Raw genomic sequence first — 22,363 nt, forward strand, 5'->3', positions numbered from 1 at the left:
CATCTAAATAACAAACATCACGCTCTACAAACCCATACATTTCAAAAGGAATATTCAGATTATAAAAAAAACACAGACAAATAAGTAGTGTTTATAGAAACTGGCAGGCTTGCTTTATTGTTATTTGTGTTGCTGTTTTATATGAGTACATTTTACTTGGATACATTCATACCATCGACATTAATTACTCTCTCTCTCTCTCTCTCTCTCTCTCTCTCTCTCTCTCTCTCTCTCTCTAGGTGCAGCGTTTGGACAGACAGTCACACGCTGTGACAGACAGCACAGTGTGCTGGCTGCGGGTGCCGTTGGCACACAGGATGGGAACGCTGAGAGGCTCAGTCTCCACAGCAGTACAGCACACACACTCCTGCTCCACAGCAGCCTTCTCCAGGGAGTACATGGACTTACTGTGACATTTGCCCTGACAGACAGACAGACAGATGGACAGATGGATAGCACCACAGGGAGAGACACAGAGGGTGGGATGGTGAGGGACAGTATTATGATTTCACTGAACTTTGTAGGCTAATCCTAGGGGGAAAAAGTATTAATCAACGTGTGTGTGTGTGTGTGTGTGTGTGTGTGTGTGTGTGTGTGTGTGTGTGCGTGTGTGTGTGTGTGTTTGTGTGTGTAGTCTCTTACCTCACAGTAGTGCAATTCTATCTGGTGCTCTGATTGGCAATCATCCACTTTGATGTAGTTAAGCGTTCCCACTGTCTTCCGACACTGTGGCTCCGTACCTTCACACATGCACACACTCTTATTAAAATCAGGGCATCTACATTTTTCAAAATATTGTACCTGTCCTGCAGAGGACACAGCTCAACTTACACATCTCACAGCAGGTTGTTCCAATCTGGCTGACTTTCCCCTGAAAAACAGAACAGGAGAGAAAAAAATGATAAACATTTGTGGCAGATACTGAGGTGTGTGTGAGATGGGAATAATGTGAGATGGGTGGAGGGCAGTTTGTGTAGCGGCTGTACCCCCTCGTCCAGGCAGGCTTGGCGGTTAAAAGGAGGGCAGGTGGTCACTTTGGTCTGCAGCACAAGGTCTCCTTTAGTGTTCACACCACAGGTATACATGTTGCAACCGTCCTCACTAGTGGTGTTCACCTGGAGGGAGAGAAGCACACATGGACATACATGCATGTCACATTGCTGCTGTTTTCATTTGAAAATGTACTAGAGTTAATGTTAATTAATTATAATATAGACTAGTTTATCAGGCTATAGTGGAGTATAGTATAGTATACTAAAGAATGTATCATTGTATAGTACAGTTTATTATAGTATAAGCTAGTACATCATCATATTGTATAGTATAGTATAGTATAGTATAATATAGAAGAATTTATTATAGTACAGTGGAGTTTATTATAGTATAAGATAGTATATCATCATATAGTAGAGCAGAGTAGAGTAGAACTTAGAGTAGTAGAGTTTATAAAATATAAACATTAACATCATCATCATTATTATGGAGTTTTAATAGTATAGTATCTCTGCATTCTGTGTGAGTGACAGTGTTCATAAGAAGTGTATTTTATGCAAAGCACCTACCTGCAGACTAATCACTTTTCCATCTGGCCTTTGCATGAAGCAGGCGGTGGGAACACAGTGACCACAGCAAGCATCTTCCTCCTTCTGCAGCGTGTATCCCTGAAAATATCATGAGTAGAACAATGCATCTTAGTTAATATACAAAGACATAAGAAGGGCATTACTGTAAATACAAAGACATAAATGTGCCTGGACCATTTTGTGCAAATAAATAATTCACTATTTACTTCTGTTAACATAGCGAATCACGGAAAAATACTGTGGTTGCAATTTAATGACAAACAGGAAGGGAATGCGGTCAGAGGATTAGAGAATCTTCAATGAAGATGATGGATATTTCATTGTACTGGGTAGTTATGATGATGATAAAAAATAATGGTGATAATAAAAAATAATGATGGGATGATGGTTACCATGGGGCAAGTGGGACAGCTGATCCTCCTGCAGGACAGTCTGTATTTCTTCACAGCACCATCCTCCACCATACACTCACAATGTGTACACACATCCACCATCAGCCTCTCCCCTGCCTGCACAAACACACACAGATTGAGATGGATCACTGAAATTACCATTCAAAGTGTTCTAATATGAAAGAAGAGCTCTGCTTTTCTGCATGACTTACTCCTATCACAGTGTTGTTGAGGACACAGGCATCCATAGGAGCTGGAGAGAGAAAAATACAAATGCTTTCAATGCCTTTCATTAAACAATATATATTAAACCTCTGGCTTTATAGGGTCAAATTCAGGACAACAGGGCAACACTAAGATGAGAGAGTCCTCTGCTGGACAAAAACCGCAACTGCATCTTGGTATATAAACCGTGTAAGATCTGACAAATAGTAAAGTTGACAGTGAAAGCTTGATTATTCAGGCATTTGAAATCACACCTGCTGGTTCTCCTAACTCATAACACCAGCGCGCTTTACCAAACGCTATGGCTGTGTATGTGTTTTCTGCTTATGCTTTCCAGTGTGTGTAATTTCATATGCATGTGTGCTTACCACAGTGGCAGCGGGGGCAGCAGTCCTGGGTGTCACAGCGTAACTCGGTTCCCAGCGGGCAGGATGGAGTGTCCATAGCAGAGCAGCTGACGTTAGTTGCAGAGATGAACACTTCATCTTTCACTTTCACACACTCGTGATACACACATTTATCATGTGGAGACTGCCATACCTCACCCACCTATAATCAAACACAGGTGATGTTAAGATCAACCTAGGAAGGGGAAAGAAGATGCATCAACAATAAACATTTGTCTTAATTCTGTGCTTAGAGTCAGAAATATATATCCCAAGTAGTGTGATTGTTATTTGAGAGGAAATTATGAGCAAGGAAAAAAACACACTGTACTCTATATAGAAGAGGATGGAACACAGTAATAGTGGAAGGAAAGAAATCATATGCCACAATTTGCATAATTTCAGTGGGGTTTGCCATGCAGAATACATTGAATACAGATACAGCACAGAATACAGAATAAATTGATCATTCTTCAGAATCAGTTGCATAAATTATTTGGGTATCTTTGATTCCTCTACACACATACATGTCTGAGGTTTCCCCCAATCAGTGTGTCCCCTCGCATGGATCCCTCTGACTCCAAACAGCTGGTTGGTGTGCACTTCCCACAGCACTCTCCTTTTGATGAAATGTATGTTGAGCCCTGTAAGATATAATAAACATATAAGAATGAATGGCAATAAAAGCATAATGCAAGTGTGCATGTTTGGTGTGTGTGTATGTGTCTCACCTGAGGGCAGGTCCGATCGCAGACAGGTGGGGTGCACTGAGCAATGTGCAGAGATGTCTCTTTGTCCTGCAGTTGGGTGCAACTGCACTTCTCACATCCCTCCTCCCATTCGCTCCCCAGTGGGTGAATCACCCCACCGACCACACATACCTGCAGAGACACACAACAGTTAAACAGGACAGTTTAAACAGTAACAGCGCAGACACAGAAACTTTTGCACAGAAAGTTGCATCCAAACACACATTCACCTTGTCTGGCAGGCAGCTGGTTTCTGTGCAGCCACAGTCGTTGGAGGAGGTGGATGTAATGAACCCAGCAGGACAGGTGCGGGTGGAGTTCTGGCAGCTGCACGCACATTCAAACACATCACAGCACTTTGTCTTTTTGACCGACAGTTGGCGATGTGGCGGGCAAACAGGGGGAGCTTGAAGAGGGCACTCTTCCTTTTTGCAGACTGAGACAGAAAAGAGATGAGGAGAAACATGTCAGGGAGATCACATGGAGGCGTGCTCTGCTTTATTTCTCTCTGTGTGCTCCGGAGCAAAGCAGAGATTGGACATCATAGAGAATGAGTGAATGGCTCACCACAGTCATGTACTGGCTGACATTCCCCAGGGTTTTTCAGAACCACAGTCTGACCATCCTCACAGCGGGGCACTTCAGGCAGGTCACAAGTCACCAGATCACACACTGAAAAGTCACAGTCAGACAGTCTGTTGTAGGCTGGCAACATGTGTCAGTGCAATGAAAAACGCTTGTCCAGTAATTTGTCTTAGCTTTTAAATCGTTTTTCTTTATATGAGATGATAAAAGTTTTAGCTCTATACACCTCTATATTTCATTCATGAAGAAAGTAGTACAGATCTTTTTTTCAAGTCTATTGTAGTGAATGATCTCTGACCGACCTTCAAATATCTCTAGGCATAAATCAGATGTAGTTTCCTACGTGCATCACATATTAAACACTAACTGTTCTGTTCTTCCCTCTCTCATTTGAAGGGGCTAATACTGGATCATCATAATATTGTTTTTTTTCACATACCACACTCATACTCTGGGCAGCACTTGGATTCTTTCTTCTCCCTCAGGATCTCACAGGCTCCACACACTGGACCTACACACACACACACACACACACACACACACACACACACATACACAGAATTCATTTTAAAAGCGTTATGTTTAAACTCGCAATTCATGATGATTCAGGTTGTGCAAAACCAGAAAACACCGACACAGTGATCATAAATAAGAGGCAGTAACTGGAGGGGTGCTTACGTTTGATGTCATTGCAGGGCCGGGCAGTGCAATTGATGTGTTGGTGGTCCAAACACATGCAAATCTGACAGGGGTTTTCATCTGGTACCCAACTCTGCATATACTGTAAAAACAAAAGCAAACCATGTTCCTTTTTATTGCAGTATTTGGTTCCATTAGAAATAAACACTAGAGGGCGCTCACAGCACACTTCAAACACTTTGCTTGCTCCATTATACTCTATAAGCATGTGTTTTTCTGTAATTAAGAGGTTTAGGTCATTCCCTCACACATTCAGTCATATTTTTCTTCTTCTCATATGTCTCACCTCATACGTGCGCCCGTGGTGGTCGACACACCTCGTGCACGCTTCTGGTGATACACACTGTCCATGATGCAAAACCTTCCCTCCAGTACAGAAACAGCCCTCAGTAGGTGTGTCCATACAGAATGACTCGTTACCCCTGGCAACCGACCAGTCACCAGGCAACGTCTGTATGCTACCACAGTCCTCCACACAACCTGTCCGACATGCATCATACTCCATGGAGCTGGGGCACGGTAATGCTGTAACACACGGCGGGTAAAAGTTGAGGTCTAGGCTCAGACAGGGTGTTAGGATGCAGCAAGAGGAGTGAAACATTTACACATAAGTGACTTACGGCAGAGGTGGGGGCTCCTCCAGTCCACACACACCCCTCTCTGTCTGCAGAGGCGCGCATAGGCAGAAATTAGCTCGCACACATCTGACTCCTCACATGTCTGCTCCTCACACTTGGCGAGGAACACCTGGACGGGAATGTGCACATGGCACGGTTCAAACACCTCAGAACGTAGGGCCTGACATCCCATCGCCGCTCCGGACACACACACGGCCCTCCGTTTTGGCAGACACACACCGCCATCTGCAGCCACAGTCCAGTCTGAGATGAAGGCAGGCTGGTCGGTGGTTGAGCTGCCATCACGTAAAGAGAGGACATTGACCTTCTCCTCCCCACAGGCGCCTGGAGGAAAGAAAGAGAACAATCAGACATCACAAGGAAAAGAAAGTGTTGTAGCTGTGACAGGAGTAAATAAGAGGAAGAAACAGGGGAGGATCTTATTTCTGGTACCGCAGAGCCCAGCAGTGTGGCCAGTGGTGGAGGAACTCATCAGTGTGATGGTAAACTCATTGCTCTGAGGAGTGAACGTCAGGACATAACCATGGTCTGATTTCAGCTGCAGCATCACTCCTCCATAACGCACCAGCTCCAGGCCACCGTACCGCCACGGCAGCGCAAGCTCCTCCCGATCAATCACCGCCTGCTCAAACACACACATACACATGCAGCCAGTAAACAAACCCTGATAGACTCACATACAATGGTCAATTTTAGTATCCAGACCAGCAACACTCACACACAGCTTACCGTCATATCATCCTTCAGCAGCAGCTTATGTGGTCCGTGAATCACTTCTATGGACTTCATGCAGACCTGGTTGTAATTCTCTGAACCTTGACAAGGTCCACTATGGAGTTTGACCTCTGACCCTTCATTGATGCCTCTGCTGACAGTGAGAAGTGTGTAGGAGCACAATCCCTCCCCATCCAGCCTAAGTGCCAAGCCGTCAAACCTCACCACATGATTGGTGGAGCTGCCCATACACATGCCTGTCAACACAAAGCAGGCATGAGGGAAGAGAGTGTTTGTACAAGGACATCATGTGATCCATTAACAGACAGTATAAATAGACTGGAATATAAGCCTGCAGAATTCATAGTTCAAAGCTCAAGTGGGAAATGTTGTGCACTTGATATACAGTAGATCACTTTGGTGTACATACAGGGACATTCCCAGTGGCAGCCACAGGTCTCCTGGACTTTGACCGGTGACATGTTGTTTATGCAGGCTGGCGGCTCCAGTCTGTCACAGCTGACTTTGTGATTCTGGACCGTCACTGCTCCGCTGGGGTGGCACAGAAGAGAGTGGCAGCCGTCCTCCAGCAGCCATGACTCACCAGGCTGAAACACATGAACAGAGAGATCCAGGTGTGCTCATGGCTGTAAAGGTTCGCTGTATCGCTGTAACTTGTATTCAACCTCAGCAGACATTACTCACTTTTCTCTCATTTCCATTATCATCAACACACACTCCTGGTGGACCAGCTGAAAAACAAAGCACTCAATTATCATCACAGTCATTATGAAAAGCATTTTCTTTTTATTCGAACTACAAGAAAGGAGTAATATCTTAGGATTAATTACTTTTTCCCAGGAAAAATTACACTGTGTGTGTGTGTATGTGTGTGTGTGTGTGTGTGTGTGTGTGTGTGTGTTTAAGCACCTCTGCAAATTCTCTCTGCGTAACCATGGTCCAGAGTCAGCAACATCAGTAATTGATCCATGCTGTTCAAGTGCAGTGTGTTGTCTTGGTTGCCATGGCCGCCAAGCACACTAAGCTCACTCCTGTCATAGTCTGGCCCCACCCCGATGGGGAACACGGACACACCTGAGGGACGAGACTCCTATCAGTGAAACGTAACTAGAACTCAGACAGAGGAAGACGAAGGATGGAAACATACCGACCGAAGTTTGAACTGATGCATCCAATGTTGATCTTTTTAATGGCGAATTAATTACCTGCTGCCAGTGCCTCATTAACTGCCTCTTTGACGTCATCAGATGATTTGTCAGTCACCAGCATCACCACAGCTTTGGGTACACCCACTCTCCCACCACTGACTGGTGAGATGGACGTCTGCACAGCAAATCGCAGTGCAGACCCTGCAGACAGACGCAACAGTGAGGCTCTGTGTGAAGTTGTGTTTGCTTTCATGTGTGTGTTTATCCACTACCTAGTGCATGGGCAGTGGTTTTCCCGCTAGGTATGCTCTCAACCAGGCTCAGGAGGTGTGATTTGCTCTGCTCATCCTTCCAGGTGACCTCTGCCTTGTTGGTGTCTCCATACTGAACCACACTCACCTGAGTGCCATTCAGCCCTGCACACATAGACAAGGAGTTAAATCACTGAATCAATGGAGGAAGATCTTTAGTACTATACACTGTATGTATCTCAGAGCCATGTTATAGTTAAATAAAAATACCAAAAATGCTCTCGAGAGCGCACTCCTGAAACCACGTTAGCCCTACTGATACTGAAACAAACACGTTGTTCCTACAACTTAAATCTAGTGGCAAAAACCACAGCTCCAACCAATAAAATTTCAGTACAGCATAGTGTACTATCTGTATCTGTCCCCAAAACTTCAGGAAAATATGTGATCAAATATGTGCTCACTGAAAGACACCTGCACCTAACAACATACATTACAAATGTAGCAGTGCGCTCAGGTGCTGGGACACACCTACCTATGTCGGAACTCTTTATGAAAGTTTTGACAAATGTCTTCACGTCCTCAAACTGGTCTCCAGCCTTCAACAGGAACAACACATCCACAGGCCTCTTACAGGGCACTGTGCAAAGACATGTTCACAAATCAATAATGGCTACGGACTCCTTGTGGACTGAATGATTAAAATGAGTGTGTCTGTCTTCTGTACCTGAGGGTGGCAGGCTGGAGAGTGTTGGGGGGATCAGGGGCGGCAGTGTAGGAGAGCGGGGCCTCACTGTGGTGTGTGTGATATTGACTATACGGTGGACAAGGGTCGTCAGATGATTGTAGTCATCCACCATCAGAGGTCGTTGAGGGGAGCTATATGGCAACAAGTCAGTCTCACGCACTTTTGGTCCAACTCCAATAGGATACACTTGTGTGTGGGTGCTGGTAGATGGTGGGCGTGTCACAGTGTCAGTAGGCGGGTTCTCTGTCACAAGGAAGACGAGCTGAGGAGGGGTGGGGCCGTGCGAAGGCTGGATGGTAGCGATTTCCTGGATGGTCGTAGTGACAGCGGCGCCTGTGTTCGTCTTACTCCCACCCCTCCAACGAATCTCTCTCAGTCGCTGCAGCAGCAGGGCCCTCTGTCGCCTCACTTCCCACCGACTGATCTCCACGGTGACCGTTACTGAGTACTGGATCACAGTGATGCGAATTAACTCCTCCTCTTCTGTCAGCTGTGAGATAACCTCCTCCAGGAAGAGGAGCGACTTGTTAAAGTTGGCCTCGCCGACTGAATCAGAGCCCTCCAGTATGAATGTCACTTCTTTGCCTGGAGAAATGGAAGATGGCGATGTGGTGGTGGGAGACAGGCCTGAGGGTGCGGTGGATGTAGGGTTGTTGGGAAGGTTTCGTGTGGGGTTTGGCTCCAGACGTGGAGGTGGGGTAGTGGTGGTTGTGCTCTGGAGAGCTTTACCCGGAGTGGACTTTGGTGCTGGAGGTTTGGCCACCTCAGGCTCCATTCCCAAGGTGCAGAGGTAATCATTCAGCTCTAACAGACGATCAGGAAGCTCAGCTGTGCTGCTAAGCACATAGGCCCTGTTTTCTGGGTTGGCCTTGGTGATGTCATTAATCTGCGCCATGTTTACCCCAGGACCCAGTGCCACGGTCAGAGTGGTGATGGCCTTCTTGCGGAGCATCTTGACTAAGGCACGGACGGGACGAGGGTTGGCACTGGCAGTCAAGATGATGGCAACACGGCCAGCATTGTCACGCTTGTTCTTATCATAGATGTTGATAACCAGATACTTGACAGCTTCGTCCAAAAAGGCAGCATCTCCTCCTGTGTAATGTAGCTCATGCACAGTCTTCTTAAACAGCCACTTCTGAACCTGCAGGCACATTTGAGTAAAAAAAAACATGGGAAGATCAAGCAACCAGGTGTAAACCCTGTGACATTCATTTGCCAAAGTGTATATTCATGCATCTTCACATGCATGAATATACACTTTGCTGCATGTATAATATATATTCATCTACCTGCAGGTCATATGTTTTCACTCCAGAGTGGTAAAGCAGCACCGTGGCTCGTGTGTGAGCTGAGCCCATGCGAAATCGTTCAACCACTCCGAGTATAAACTCTTTGGTTGCCTGAAATTCGTCTTCACTCAGAGCCTCTGAACCGTCCAATAGGAATGCCAGATCCATGGCGCGGTCACACGTGCCCTCAGGCATTAAGGTGGAGAAGGGCAGGGTTGTGAAGGTGGAATAGGAGGGTGTTGGTGTGGGAGTAGTGAACGTGGTGAGGGAGGTACAAACTTCACAGCTGAGGGTGTTGTTGTCACAGTGACTTCAGAAAAGGAAGACAAAGCATCTTAAAATGTGCAAAGAATCATATTACAAATTACCAATCCAAAATTTTCACACATGGTGCGTTATCTGATGAAGTATTACCATATCTTGCAGTGATCTGGGTCATCATGGTTCAGGATGACCTTGTTGCCATGGGAGATTCTCTGACCCTCATGGATACACACCTGACACTGAGAGGGATCTACACAACGCATCGCCACCTCATCCAGGAGTTGGCCTAAGAAAACAAATGTGTTTAATTCAATTATATCTGTTCTGTATTGAGATACAGCATGCACACATTTGTGAGTGTTATATGTCTGGAGAGTGTTTTTGCACCTGGGGGGCAGTAGGCATGGCAACCTTCCACACATGTGAGTGAACAGTGGAGGGGATCTGGGTGCTGGCAGGTGATTGGACAGGCAGGGCCACACGTATTATACCTCCACTGGCATAACTCCTCCCCCAGTCCTGGACTCCTGGGGTTCAGCTCCTCACAGCTCATGGCTGAGGAAACAAATGATTCAATCTAAGTTAACAGTCATTTTATTGAGTATCTGATGAAACTTGGCCTCTGCACGTGGCCTATCCTTACTACATCTCTTTCTTCAAGATAAAAATGATCTCTGACCTGTGTAGTTAAGTATTCAGAAATGCAGAAAAGCAGGTTCATTTTTTTCACTTATTCCTATTAAAGGGAGGGTGTCAGAACATCACATCTAATATCAGAATTTCTGAAGAAATTCAGGGTAACTTCCCATTCAGATAGAAAAACTACAAAAGTCTTAACTCAGTAACATGAAAGCTGTCATGTGGGAGAACAACAGCAGAACTAAAAAGTGGTGGTGCATTGGAGATGTCTTGTGCTTCACACAACATTCTTTAATTATTATTATTTAATTTATATTATAATTTATAATTATAATAAGTATTATTATTTAAAGCTGTTATTATTATTATTTATTAAAGCCATTTGATTTTGACAGTTTAGAGGACATTATTTACTAGTTTACCTTGGTCAAGTGGCCGTTACTTATTTTCAAAACCTGAGAGACAATACAATTCTTCACACTCACGGCAAAGATCATTAGATCTCCAGCTGACATAAACACCCTTCTCTGAACAAGCCTGTGCGTAGGCCGCAATGACGTCACAGAAACATGCACAGTCGCCCACTGATGGACAAGAGCATGCTGCCTCCACACACATCTCCACGTATGGCTCTGCGTCCACCTAGAGACACATGGGAGAAGGTAAAGGAAGGACAAAGTGCAATGTGGTGCCATGGGATATCTAGCCTGCCAGTAATACCACTCACCTGGCTGTTGCATTGTTTAAAGAGGGGACCAGTGATCACACGACATGACTGCTCCACTGTTACTAACTTGACAATGTTGTCGCTGCAAGGAGCAGGTATCTATACAGACAAGAACACACACAAATTTAGTGTGAAAGTATTTATCTCCATGTTAATGTACTGTAGAATAATTTGTCCTATTCTAGTAACAAAATAGTTAGTAATGTAAGAGCCACACTAGAGGTTTTGCATGTTTCAGAACATCATCTACAAATGATGCATACTTTAAATGATGTAAAACCATTTTAATAGGCATAATTTATTTTATGGTTGATTTCAAACCTTTCAAGTAGCTATTGCAGCTATTGCATCTTGTCATCCTGTCATGTCAGCATGGTGCATGTATGAAACCTCAGTGCATACAGACACATATAAGCCAATCATATTAACAGAGCCAGATGTCACTCTCTCACCGCAGTCAAGGCGCATAGCAACCACAATGCCCATACTTCACCATGACTTGACCACTGTCTCAACAATGATTGAAATAAATTTTGATGTTCAATCTTTATTTAAAAAAATGGAACTCTGAATCTTTAAGCAGCATAAACTGAATTCCATACGTCTCCACTGTATTACAGTGGAAGCAGAAATATCAAAAATGCATATAAACAATATGAAACCAAGGCTAGAGAGAAAATATTTTATTTCATAGTTTGAGGGTCCGAAGATTTCACCTGTGTTACATCTGCACAGCTGGGAACGACCTTCCAGGAATTCCCAAAGTGGGAGGAGTCCACCTCCAGCTGGTTGTTACTGCTCATCAAGTCGTTGTTGACATTTCCATCAAAGTTACCACACAGACCACACACCCGGCCCTAAACACAATGACATGTATGTAACAAAAAGGGATATGTTTCATATGAAGTAATGTTAATGAAAAAAAAGGTTCACCAAGTTCAAAGTATTGTTTTGATATATCGTTACCCTGTATGTGGCTGAGATGTGGACCAGGAGATGGGTTCCCTTGTCCCAGCTGAGGGAAATGTGTTTCCCCAGCAACAGGGTGTAAAACTGACCAGATCGGATAATCTCCACCTGTGAGCCCTGCAGCACCGGCCTCTTCATCTTCACCTGTAAGAGATAAAAAGTTGGCATACTCACGTCAAGTCTGAAGAGTTTGGTTACAAGGCTTAGTAAATTCTTCTTCAGATAGTCTGAGTAAAGCAGAATATAAGATGTGAGTGTGTCTGACATCTGAGAGAGAGATGGACCTTTAGTTGCGTCTGATGAAGTTTTTTTTTTTCTAACAAATTTAAATTCTTTTATGTTTATATATCCAACTGCATAGCAAAAGGCACTACGCTGTTTGTCCCTGCAGAAGAGTGATAAACAATATTCATGCATGTAAATGAATCACTATTTTTAAATATTCTATGGTTAAAAATATTCAATGACCATTTCATTGATTCAAGTCCATTTCATATTTTATTGTTTATTATAAGGACTATGCTTTTTGGTAAAATATTTTGTGATGCTTCTATCTGGTTGCATCACTATAAAAAGCTGTTGAGCTGTAGGAACCTTTATTGTGACAGATCTTATTTGTAGAGCTTGGGACAGGGGATAAAGTTCTCTGTTTGCAATGTAATGTTAAACAACATGTAAAAAGTTATGTTCACGTCTGTCAGATGTTTCACCATAGACACATTATTTTGGCGTCATCTGAATCAGTGAGGGCTGGGAACTTTATGGACGTGACACGATAAATAACATAACTCTGTGTGTATCTCTGTGTGTTACCTCTCCATGTTGCATTACAATCAACCCTCCCTTGTAGAAGATTGTGATAGCTTTTGCACAGCGATGTCCCACAATTCCACAGGCCTCATTCTCCACCAGCACTCTGAACAAACCCTCTTCTCCGTTACACATATCCTGTTGAAAGTGAGAGTAGAGAAAAGCAGTAAATGATAGAGAGAGGAAATAACTTGTTTTCTATTTTAACACCACACTGTACAATCCACCCTGAAACTCTTTTGGGGTCTCTCCATCTCTTACCTGGACCAGGACATATTGGCAGAGGCCAGGGAAGGAGTACTTGAGGCCATCAAAGGTGATGTAATGGCCCTCCCCAACAGTGCGGCACACACCATCACACACCTTCTCTGTGCAGTGCCACTTTCTGTTCTGACACACGCTGCAAAACCAAAAGTCTGTCAAGCAGGCACAGTGTAGGTATTACCCTTCATATCCACAAACGCAAGCCATCATTTTACCAGGTGTTGCAGTCCATGGAGATGGTCTGTCCTGATGGATATGGCCTGTTGTTATGGTAACAGGGACACTGCTCCGGTGCAATGCAGTCTCTGCGGTGACGTACCTGAAATCAATCCACTAATCAATTACTATGCTCCGTTTAAGATGACTGGTGCTTTATCTACAACAAACACACACAGACACACAGACAGGCACAAAGATAACACAACACCTACCGTGCCGGGTGGGCAGAGGCAGCCGGGGATGCAGGCAAGGCTGACGCAGGGCAGATCCAGGTTCTGGCAGGTCCTGGCACACTCCAGGCCTTTTTCTCCGACATCACACTCTGTACGAACTAATGGCGGGGGGCACTGGGCTGACCGCCGCTCTGTATACAGATAAACACCATAATATAGTGATGATCAATTTCTGAAATGCAAAGCTGAGTAAATAATAAAGCAGTTTAACTTGCCTGTCACGGAACACATGGACATTACACAGTGAAAAAAAAGAGGTTTGTTAACTTGTAATTGTACCTCTGGATGGTGCCAGGTCGTCATCGTAGAAGAGGTCGGACAGCAAAGTACTCTCTTCAGCAGAGCTACAGCGCATGGAGCCTTTCTCACAGTAGCTGCAAACACAAGTAAGGACGAACGCAAAAAATATCAATGAAGATCATATAATTAGATTAGTTTCTGAATATATACGTGCACAGTCACTGACCAGATGCTGTTGTGATCCGCGTAGACGTCATTAGGTTGGTAGAGCTGTCCATCATGCAGGCAGGTGCACAGGTCGGCGGTCACGCACTCTCCAGTTTCACTTAGGTACTTTCCAGCGGGACAGAAACAGCCCTCCTCACACACCCTCTCCCCCTCACAGCCGGCCTCAGCCCCAGACAGAGCACGGCACGTCCGGTCACACACACTCCCACAGGCCTCATACACTTGGCCTTTAGGGCACTCCAGCTCTGACAAAATCAAATCAGGCCATCCTCTGATTAGTCATCTGCTCTCAGTTAAGCTGTGTTTTTATCTGTTAAAAATGCTTTGTGGCTACAAAAATTTGTAAACCATCCCTGGGATTATGACAGACTTTTGTTGTTTGCATTGCTTTTTGTTGTAATCTTGATTAGACAAATACTCAAACAGATTTTTATGTGGAGCCAATGTTCTGATCATCTCTTACTCAGAGTTATGACATTTTCTTTCAGACTTTTCCAAATGCTCTGCAAGACTGTTTTCTTTCTACAAATGGAATGAAATGATTATATGTCTACTAGTGTATGTGCATATGAATGATCAGCTATAATTAATTACCACAGAGTGAGGGGGACCTCCAGTTGAGCAGCACTCCTTTGGAAGCACAGGCAGCTGCATAGGCAGACAGAGAGGAGCAGAGGCACTCCTCACCGTCCACACATGCACACACATCATAGCGACAGAATCGCTGGAAAGGAGCCGGGTTCACCAGAAAGTGGCATGCACTGAACACGTCCGACATCATCATCGCACATGCCTCTTCTGCAAAATGCACTGAAAGGCGTTGGAGGATTAGAGGTGAAGTTTGGTTGTATCTTGGGTGACGTGTGTGTATGTGAGTGTGTATACCTCTTTTAGGGTTAGCGGCGCATGGATCAATCTCATGTTTGTGCGTGGATTCACAGTCTCCATTTATCCTCCAGGACTGGCCGAATGCCTGAGGACCCGCCTCCACCAGTCCAGAACCAGACAGGAAGTCATCACCTTGGTTACCATTGAAGTTGCCACAGAGACCACAGGTTTGTCCTGCCCATCGAGGTCCCAGCTGGGGTGGTAGACAGAATTCAGTACGGCAGATTGCTTATCTTTTCACACATGTATCGTTACCAAAAACATCTTTAATCATTAAACATACACAACCTTTAAGAGCACCCGGCCACGCCCATCCCAGTCTAGACGAAGGTCATCTCCAAACTTTACACGGACAGAGGACTGGACAGATCTCTGGATATGCAAACGGCCTGTGAGATTGCACACACAAGGACGTGACAAGCTGAATTCGATACAACTTTATCACAAATGATTTAAACAATACAATTGCCACAACTTAACATTTTCTGTACTAATAAAAATGATCACAAATTTGTGTCAAGAAAAGTTGACATAGATATTTAAATGGACAGATTTTTATTTGATGTTGATATATGCGCAATGTAAATGGGTGAAACATTTAACGTCTTCAGACTGAAAACACTTCTTGTTATAGATGCAGGCCTGTGTGTTTAACTGTTATAAATATGATGAATTTACATTTCCAGTTCCAAATATGGTTCCTTATATGATATGATTAAAGGGAATAGGAAATCCAAGTTTTATCCCTTCATCTACCAAACTAGCATACCATGATGCATTGGGGTCTGGATGTCCATGCTGTTGACAGAGACAACTCCTCCATGCTTCAGCTTCACTGTCATGTCCTCCAGAGAGGGCAGGGTGAGCGTCACTGAGCGTGTGCAAACAGCATCCTGATCATCTGCACACTGAAACACAACATCAATAGACAGCAGGTATACCAGATGATAAGCAGTGACAGAAAAAAATCCAGGGTCATGTAATTTTTGTAAGAGAGGAACAAATAAAAAAATGTCTGGCAGGTAAAAACACACATTTATTACCTGTACGTTCTCAATAATGACAGAAAACCCGCTATCTGTGCAGTCTCTTGCCAGCAGGTACTGACAGTGGCCCGTGAAGGTGAAGAACTTGTTGTCAAAGGTCTTGAAGTGAGACTGGCCCACTACCAAACACTCGCCTTCACACAGACAACACAGACATAACCACAAAATATTAGCGACCCAGGACCAGTGGAATGTGTCAGTCAGTGCATTGACTACTGCTGTAGGTCTCTCTCACCAGGGCAGCCTTCATTGGTGCATTCCCAAGAACCATGACGACACACGCTGTAGGACAGAGACAATTTAGAAATGATTTGGAAGTCTTTCTCTGTATGCACTTATACATATTTGGGCATGCATCGTGCCATCTCACCAGGTGTTGCAGTCCTGTGAGATAGTGGATCCAGGAGGGAAATGTCGTCCCATGTGCACACAGGAACATTCAGAAACCTCCACACAGCGATTCCCATCCAAAACCTTACCAACTGAAACACAAAGACACACCACGTTACAGCTACAAGTAACAAAGAGACAGAGAGACAAAGAGGGAGATGCAGGGAGTGGGAAGTTACCAGGGCATGTACAGCCGTCCACACACTCCTCCTTGCAGACCTCCTGGATGTTGAGACTATGGCAGGTTGTAGAGCAGGACTTGGTGCATTCACTGTACTGCATCCCAATTGGACACTTGGGTACTGTACATGCAAAAACACATATTTAGATCACTGATAACTAACCTTATAACTTACTATTATCTTTTACGGCCTGACAAACTCACAGCAGTGGCTCTCCTCAAGCCAGCCTCGTAGAAGTATCCCATGGGCGTGGCATGTGCGGGCATACTCCAACAGGATTGGACAGTAGCAGTCTTCTCCCGCCTTCTGGTTGCAGTGACACGCCTCCTCCTGGCACAGCAACAGGAACGCCTCCGAAGAGACCAGGTGGGCACAGTGTAGGAAAACACTGGAGGTCTGCAACACACTGCAGCTGGACAAAATCTACACAAACACACACACACACACACATAAACATGCAAACACACACACATTGAAAATTATATTAATTTCTGTTTACTTTTAGTGGTTATAGGGTTTTGTTACTAAAACTTAAAAAAATATTAAGAACCTAAAAAAGACCTTGATCGTTGGTGACTGATTCAAATATTTGAATTCTTGTTTTGTTGTGATCTGTTGTGTCTTTTGAGCTCATGCAAATAAGGGATGATGGATTAGCAGAATGACATTTAGGTTTAAAGATATAAAAAAATATGACACGACACAACAATATCTGCCAGTGTCATCATGATAGAAACAGGATTTTGACAGTTTAAAGATTTAACATCAAATAGAGAGAAGAGTCAGTGAGAATGGTTGAAATCATAAAAACAAAATTCTCTAATATATCTGTAAATCTAATATATCTAAAAGAGCACTTATTTCCACATGAAGCCACAAGGAGTTTTTTTCTCACATGAGGGTGTTGTTATGGTACAAAATATTCTCGCTAAAACTGGCCGATCTTTTCATATCAGTCCACCCACAGCAACTACAATATACATATTACATAACTGCACCCATACCTGTTAGATTTTCTGGCTTACCAGCAGTTCACTTTTAAAGAGACTGGGGTTTCTTCCCCATTGGAGCATATGCTCATATGCTGTATACTGTATACTGTATACTGCCCCTTCCCACGGTTAAAGAAAGAATGTATGACAAAGATTTAATTTCTAGTAGTAAATCAAAATTGGGAGACGCCTGTTTAAAGGTTGACTTGCTTAGTTACAATTATAAGATTCTAAGTCCAGTGTTTGAAGCAATTATGAGATTTTTTAGGGAGAATCAGATGCCTTTATTAGAGACTTGGAAAAAAAAGAGATGACAGGGAATGAAGAGGAGAGAGAGGCCAGTAATGATATGACCAAGAGCTGAGAATGTTGTGGTTCATGGCTAGCACCTTAATCCGTGGGGCTGCCGAGACACCCCATGAGATTTTGTTATTTAAGACGAAATTTACCTTTTACAACCTGTAAGGCAAAATCTTGATTTTATAAGTAAAAATAATTAGATATTCAACACAGTTTCAACAATTCTGTCATAGCATCACATACATTTTACATACTCCTCTAAATCCAACATTTTTATCATCAAGCTAAATCATGACTTACAAAGTCAAAATGATCACACACTAGACAGAAAGAAATACTGCATGCAGTGAGAGACAAAGATGCTGTTTAGTAAGTAAAAAACACAATTAGTAAAAAAAAAACAAAACCCTTTGAGTGCCAAATGCTTTAACATCCGTGGTTCAGATCTTGCCACGCCTCAGTGTGTATCTACCTTTATTTGTGTTGAATTATATTTTTGTATTATGAAAAGACATGTCTGTACATTTTCACAGTTTGTTTACTTTTATCAAATGTAATGACATTCTTACAGATGTATGCATGTGTGAATTGTCCTCTCACCACTGAAGTGTCTTTGGTGCTGTTACAAGACTGGCCGGGATTTGAGACACGTTGACAAGACTGATCAGCCCCCTTCACTGCCCATGAATTTGCGAAGTCATAACTGTCCTCTGTTAGGAATCCTGAAAACACACACACACACACACACACATGTGATGTGACAAAATGGCATTTCACAACTGATATCAGCAAATTTAAGTACGGTAATTAACATTAGCCCTCTTCAACTGGTGCTTTTTGAAAATTCCAAGTGCAGGGCTGACCTAAAAGCATAGAAATATTTGTAGGATAGAAATGTTACATTGTACGTTTATGTCAGTAACAAAAATTGTGTGCAATATATTACTGTTATGTCATTTTAAATGGTGAGTCTAATAGTTGGGCAAAAAACACATTAGTTCTGCAAAATCAGTTACATATTTTTTAAGGTAATCACATGGCTCAAATTTTTAAAGTGAAATCAACTTGTGAGGTTTGAGAGTGGAAAAGCACACACACGAAGTAGTTGACAGATTTCTCCTTAATCTCACTCTGCCACCACTGTTTCGCTTGCTTTCCTTTACCTTGTTATCTTTTCCTGTACTAAGTTGCTTCTCTTCCTGTTGCTGGCTTCTGGTGACCCAAATCATTTCCTAAATTCCAGTAATGATGGGCCCTCCCTAATTTGACTCTTGAGTCTCAAACATTCACATGCACACAGTTACAGAGTTTTAACTCTACACATTTCCCCACATGCACCTACCCTCTTGAGCGGTATATTCATCAGCTGACACGGAGTTGAAGTTTCCACAGAGGCCACAGGTGCGGTTGGCATGGTGCTTAGTCAGTAACAAGGCAATGTTGGCTGCGTTATCAATGGTAACAGTGAAGCCAAACTCCTCACTCCAGAGCTTATAAAAGCCCAGCTCAGAGCCCACAAACACAGAGTGAGATGCATAGGGCAGAGACACTCTATAGAAAAGAAGACACACATAAATATTCAAACTATGGGCTCATTTCTTTCTGCAATAAGTCAACATGAATACACACATAACTGACGAAATGAACACTAAAATGAAACCTAGACATTTTATTACTCTACCTTTTTTCTCCTTGTGTGAGCCGCCCATCTACAGACAGGTGCAACTCCCAGGCATCTCCCAGAAACAGAGTGACTCCTGTTCTTTTGCCATTGACAAAATCCCCTGCAGATCCACAACATGTCATTTTTTCTTACCACAGTGAGACTGCTACATCAAACCATTACAGCCTCAAACAAACAAGACTGTACTTTGAGTCTGCATAAACCAAAATAAGCAAACAATTTTGAGTACAAGTACATACACTGTTTTAACATACAAATCACACTATCAAACCCATGCACTATGCACTACACACTGAACTGCACAGGATGAGTGTGAACAGTTAGAATTCAAACCTGTTTGTCTCTGTATTGAATCGTGTGGCTATGACTCACCCAGAAGTGTGAAGGAGCGATGGTTGCAGTCCCCAGCCAGTAGGTAGCTGCAGTCTCCTGGAAACTCATACAAGACCCCATCAAACGTGTGAACGTGGTGTCGTCCGAACAGGCTGCATCTCCCTGTCATACCTGCCACACAAGCTGGACACACAAAATATACCAATGTGCAATTGACTGTAGAAATAGCACTAGATGTGATCTTAAGTAATATTTCACACATTAATAGTCAATAAGAAAATGTTACTTCTGAAGATTAAAAAAGAATCTGGACATCCTCTGACAGGACACACACCTGTCAGATGCAGAAGAACCCAAACTTGTTGCAAATACCTCCTCGCACACACCTGAAACACACAGATAAATATGCTCACCATTATCACCGTCACCTATACCAACATCAATATCATACTCTAATGTCTAAATATCAAATTATTATGTGAGAGAGTGCTTGGCCTGTTTCATAAACCTTTCTCCAGTTCGCCAAACTCCAGTTAGTCCTACCTCCATGGCTCCAGACTCAATTAATTCACAGAGTTGCAAAGAAAAGGCACACAATCCACAGTCAGAAAATCCAAACGTTGCACGTTTAGACCTCACAGTCAGGGCATGATGATATAATGTAATGGGCTGTGTCAAACATAGGCTAAACTGAGAAAAGGGTCAAAAACTTTGTCAAACATACAGATACTCAACCTCACTGGAAGCTCTATTTTATAGTAAGGAACATACCCACGCCCATCGTTGGCTTTCCCTAAAGGTCCCTCCCCTCGCCAGGTTATGTCAAGAAGGACAGAATATTATTCTATCCACAGCTCAGTGCCCGCAGACTGACACCATCAAACAGATTCAGCAGGACAATACCAGGATATGCCCACTGATCGCCTGGCTGAGTGATTAGTCTACACATGCGTATCTGTATCGGCGCCAACCCAAACAATTCTTGGGGAAAACACACTTACTGGAGATATCTCACGCAATAACACTGCTTTGGAGGAATCACATGGACAAACACATGACTAAGCTGTGCTAAAATTACACAAACATAAACACACACACACACACACACACACTGGGAACGTGTACGGATCAACACTCTCAGGTGCAACCTTCACCGATCATCTGGAAAAAGGACAATGACAGAGAAGGAGAGAAAAACATCTCATCACACTTTTTCAAACACAAACATTCACAATCAGTGTCACAATCTCCCAAACATAAAACTACATCCTTTAGTGTCTGTAACAACTAAAGCTTCTGTATTGTGTGTCCAAACAAATGCCTGTCGAATCCTTGTACTACTCTGCTACAGTGTGCTTTGTGTGCATTATCAGCTATTCTGGTTAATTAGATCTCTCCTCAGGTTAAGGCTGCCCTGCCCTGACAGGTCACAACAAATCTAACAAAAGAATCAGAAAAATGTCTCTTAAAGAGCTTATGGTTCCTTATTATCCTAACAGAACAGAACTTAATGTCTCCAATGCAGGTCTACTTGTGGTTCCTAGAGTTTCTAGAAGTACATTTGGGGGAAGAGCCTTCAGTTATTAGGTTCCTCTCCTGTGGAACAAGGGTCCAGGATCAGACACCCTCTGTACATTTAAGATCAGGCTTAAAACTGTCCTTTTTGATAAGGCTTATAGTTAAGACTGGTGAGTCCTAAACGATCCCTTAGTCATGCTGCTATAGACCTAGACTGCTGGGGGATTCCCATGATGCACTGAGCTCTATCTCTCTCTCCATTTATATAAGTCTACTTCATATCATTAACTGTGTATTTTTTCTCTCCTGTAGTTTGTGCTTCTCCTGTCTGTCTCTCTCTCTGTCCTCATTCTGTAGGTATCTCCGTTTCTGGAGGACCACCCCCTCTTCCTCCTCTTAAACCCAACCAGTCGAGGCAGACGACCGCCCATCCTGAGCCCGGTTCTGCTGGAGGTTTCTTCCTGTTAAAAGGAAATCTTTCCTCCCCCCTGTCGCCAAGTGCTTGCACTTTGTGGGAACTGTTATGTTTCTCTCTATAGTACAGTAAGGTCTTGACCTTACCCTGTAAAGTGCCTGGAGATAATGTATATTATGATTTGGTGCAGTACAAATACAGTTTAACTGAACTGAATTGAATGTCAATCGCCACACACTCCTGAGAACAGGTCTAATCAGGTTTATTAGGAGATGGGTGTGTAGGTAATTTAAAGGCCCTGAACACCAATGGTAAAGACACACAGGTGATTTTAATTGGTCTGCCAGATAAAATCCTGGTGAGTGAAACGAATTTAATCAACGAAGGCTCAGTTCCATCAAGGGTCCTTGTAAGCCCTGCCAGTGAGTCTGCGTGCACAGTACCAGGCCTCTGGAACCAGCTCACCCAAATGGGGAGCTACTTTTTAATGTTATTATTTATGTTATATAAATTTCATGTCATGTAATTCCCATCAAAGCTCCACCCATCTTCAACCTGAGGACTAATCAGGTACCTGTAAACACCCGCAGG

At 43.5% G+C, this 22,363-nt stretch overlaps 1 protein-coding gene across 1 annotated transcript; it reads right to left on the bottom strand.

The window, feature by feature from the left end:
- Positions 1-85: 85 nt before the first annotated feature.
- Positions 86-20,579, bottom strand: vwf (von Willebrand factor). The gene is made up of 53 exons (XM_071500190.1): positions 20,383-20,579; positions 20,174-20,225; positions 19,879-20,022; positions 19,504-19,606; positions 19,165-19,373; positions 18,423-18,544; positions 16,734-16,953; positions 16,528-16,650; positions 16,329-16,440; positions 16,194-16,240; positions 15,956-16,092; positions 15,682-15,820; positions 15,201-15,301; positions 14,910-15,105; positions 14,619-14,834; positions 14,023-14,269; positions 13,836-13,930; positions 13,536-13,687; positions 13,320-13,423; positions 13,102-13,240; positions 12,844-12,978; positions 12,028-12,174; positions 11,778-11,918; positions 11,062-11,160; positions 10,820-10,976; positions 10,083-10,250; positions 9,846-9,981; positions 9,432-9,741; positions 8,119-9,283; positions 7,927-8,031; positions 7,413-7,556; positions 7,198-7,341; positions 6,902-7,066; positions 6,677-6,723; positions 6,402-6,579; positions 5,987-6,228; positions 5,690-5,879; positions 5,240-5,581; positions 4,906-5,144; positions 4,599-4,701; positions 4,360-4,431; positions 3,903-4,007; positions 3,566-3,771; positions 3,318-3,467; positions 3,114-3,230; positions 2,569-2,749; positions 2,188-2,228; positions 1,976-2,092; positions 1,563-1,661; positions 987-1,115; positions 832-871; positions 643-740; positions 86-421 (listed from the first exon to the last, which is right to left on the bottom strand). Exons 1-53 carry the CDS (start codon positions 20,386-20,388, stop codon positions 236-238), a joined length of 8,562 nt encoding a protein of 2,853 aa, XP_071356291.1. The 5' UTR covers positions 20,389-20,579; the 3' UTR covers positions 86-235.
- Positions 20,580-22,363: the final 1,784 nt, after the last annotated feature.

This window comes from Trachinotus anak, unplaced genomic scaffold (assembly GCF_046630095.1).
Source record: "Trachinotus anak isolate AG129_WGS33_773 ecotype Australia unplaced genomic scaffold, CSIRO_AGI_Tana_v1 ptg000002l, whole genome shotgun sequence".
NCBI lineage: Eukaryota > Metazoa > Chordata > Actinopteri > Carangiformes > Carangidae > Trachinotus > Trachinotus anak.